The sequence below is a fragment of the Acanthisitta chloris genome, unplaced genomic scaffold (assembly GCF_000695815.1).
Source record: "Acanthisitta chloris isolate BGI_N310 unplaced genomic scaffold, ASM69581v1 scaffold8922, whole genome shotgun sequence".
In the NCBI taxonomy this organism is placed as follows: domain Eukaryota; kingdom Metazoa; phylum Chordata; class Aves; order Passeriformes; family Acanthisittidae; genus Acanthisitta; species Acanthisitta chloris.
The window spans coordinates 132,586-135,141 of record NW_008660991.1 but is presented as its reverse complement, the minus strand read 5'-3'; the positions used below and the strand labels follow the sequence as shown (position 1 = coordinate 135,141).

General features: G+C 40.3%; 1 protein-coding gene across 1 annotated transcript in view; it reads left to right on the top strand.

Moving 5' to 3' along the window:
- Positions 1-1,609: 1,609 nt before the first annotated feature.
- Positions 1,610-2,556, top strand: part of SLC35F1 (solute carrier family 35, member F1) — a gene marked incomplete at its 5' end in the record, with an annotated part of 48,960 nt that continues 48,013 nt past the window's right edge. The window contains one exon of the mRNA XM_009070045.1: positions 1,610-1,737. Within this exon, the coding sequence (XP_009068293.1) occupies positions 1,610-1,737 (128 nt within the window). The remainder of the gene's footprint in view (positions 1,738-2,556) is intronic.

Genomic DNA, 2,556 nt, shown 5'->3' with positions numbered 1-2,556 from the left:
CCACCTTGTTTCTGTGATTTTTCTGCTACTTGCTGACAGAAAGAGAGAAAAAGAGAACAAGGGAAAGGAGGGAGGCAAGGAAGGAAGGGAGGGAGGGAAAGGAAGGAAAACTTTTTAGCATTTACATTTTTTCACTCAATGTCATTATCACTGTTACAAATAATTAGGTTTTTGCCTAATAATATCCCACTGGAAGTGTGTATGTGTGAACATCTCTTAATAAACAAACGTGAAATGATTCAGATGCTTTGTTCAGGCCAAGATTTAACATCTAAGATTTCTGAATTAACTTCTGAAGTAATTATCTGTTTTTCTGTGTTTGCATCTTATAAGATCTGAGATACCTGTGCTATAGAGAGCCTGTTGTTTCTGCCATGGTATGACAGCCCATACAGTACTGGGTCTATTTGAACCACAGAGTGAACACACTTGTGATGAAGGAAAATGATGAGGGAGAATTAGGAAGCCTTAGCAAGTTTTGGTGGCAATTGACAACAGTGTTCCTTTTCTTCTGTAGTTTCTACCAATCATTTCAATGATCACAGGCACTTGGAAAGGCTACAGCAACATGAACAAATCTCAGAATAGCAGAGTTTTCTTTAAAACTTGCAAGACAGTTCAAATACCATTTATGATACTTTGGCAGTACAAGTCAACCCTACTCAGATCTCTTTTTGGGCTACAGAGTCTGAAAGACCTCCAGTCATATTGTGTTCAGGCACAGTCTGTCCCCTTTCACAGTGGGGTCTCATCATGTCTGGAGCTTACTGTAATGCAAATAAGTTACAGGTTTGCCCACCCTCACTAATGAGCTGTTTTCTTTTGAATAGAGAACAATAATAATCCCTAGCCTAGCATGAGGAATGCTTTGACCTTTTGAAAGTTGTGGGTTTGATCTGCAGGCTGCATTGGACTGTCAGTCTTCACATGGTGGAGATTAACTACTGGGTGATTGACAGGGTTCCCGTAGAAGGCAGCTAACCTGCCTGCTTCAGAAATCGATCCTGGGAGCAGAGCAACCTGTCACAGAAAATCTGTCTCAGTGCAGCCTTTCTCTAAACAAGTCTGATGCTTTGAACCTCTAGGATCAAAATAACTATCCTAGGAACAGAATCTGTAATCTGCCCAAGAGTGATGCTCTAATATTCCATCATATTCACAAATACTTGTAATTTCCCACTGTGGCAAAACCCAATTGCATCATGTGTGCAACATACATTTGTCATTGTGTATGGAATGTATAAATGTATGTAATAAACTGCCCTATTGTTTAGCATTTCATATGTGCATATATATGTGTATATATGAAACTAAAAGTAAGAACATATGTCCAGTTTGCTCAAGCTGTGTTTGTTTTTCCTGATGGTTTTTACATTTTAAGTGAAATGTCAATCTGACCCTCATACATTACTTTGCCAGGCTGGCTCTTCTAATATCTGTGAGACAAATAGGGTGTGTTAGTTTTCACCTCCTTGCAGCACCTCTTTATATAGGTGCTTTTCAACTGCATAGTGTAAATGAGAGAGATGTGGATAAAATCTCTTGGCAAGCAGGTATTTTGGGCATATATACCTAACTCTTGCATAATCCTTCTTGTTTATTACCACAGGAGAAGAAAACTTGCTGGCAATTTTGAAAAGGAGATGGTGGAAGTACATGATCCTGGGGATAATAGATATAGAAGCCAATTACCTGGTAGTCAAAGCTTATCAATACACCACTCTTACCAGTGTACAGGTAAGGACTCAAAGGATTTTCCTTTTTGAGGTAAGATGGTAGATCCAATGGGGTCAGTGGTGTAGTGTCCATTGCTTCAGTGAACTAATATGTCATTTGTATACTTTTAAATGATGACTAATATGACATTTTTTCATATTGGACTATTTTTATTACTCGGTATTTTCCAAACATTCTGACTTTCATTTTATTTTCCTGTGCTAAACCATTCATAATCATATTTTGGATGTTATCTACATAATTTTGTCCTTTGAGGAGATATTTTCAGATGGGCTGAAATGTTTTCATCACTGTGTGAACTTCTTTTAGGACTCCATAATTAGATCTGAGTTCAAAAAAAGTGTGGTGGGTTGACCCTGGCAGGATGCCAGGTGCCCACCAAAGCCACTGTGTCACTCCCCTCCTCAGCTGTTCAGGGGAGAGAGATTGTAACAAAAGGCCCATGGCTCAAGATATGGACAGGGAGAGATCATTTACCAGTTACAATCACAGCCAAAACAGACTTGACTTGGTGAAATTAGTTTAATTTATTATCAGTCAGATCACTCACACTCTTCCCTTGCTCCAGTGTCAGGTCCCTTCCACAAGAGAAACTTGTCCACCAACTACTCCAACATAAGTCCTTCCCACAAGGTGCAGTTCTTCACAAACTGCTCCAGCATGGGTCCCTTCCATGGGGTGCAGCCCTTCAGGAACAGAGTGCTCTAGTGTGGGTCGCCCATGGGGTCACAAGTCCTACCAGAAAACTTGCTCCAGTGTGGGCTTTTCTTTTCATGGGTCCACATGTCCTGCCAGGTGCCTGCTCCAGCACGGGTTTCA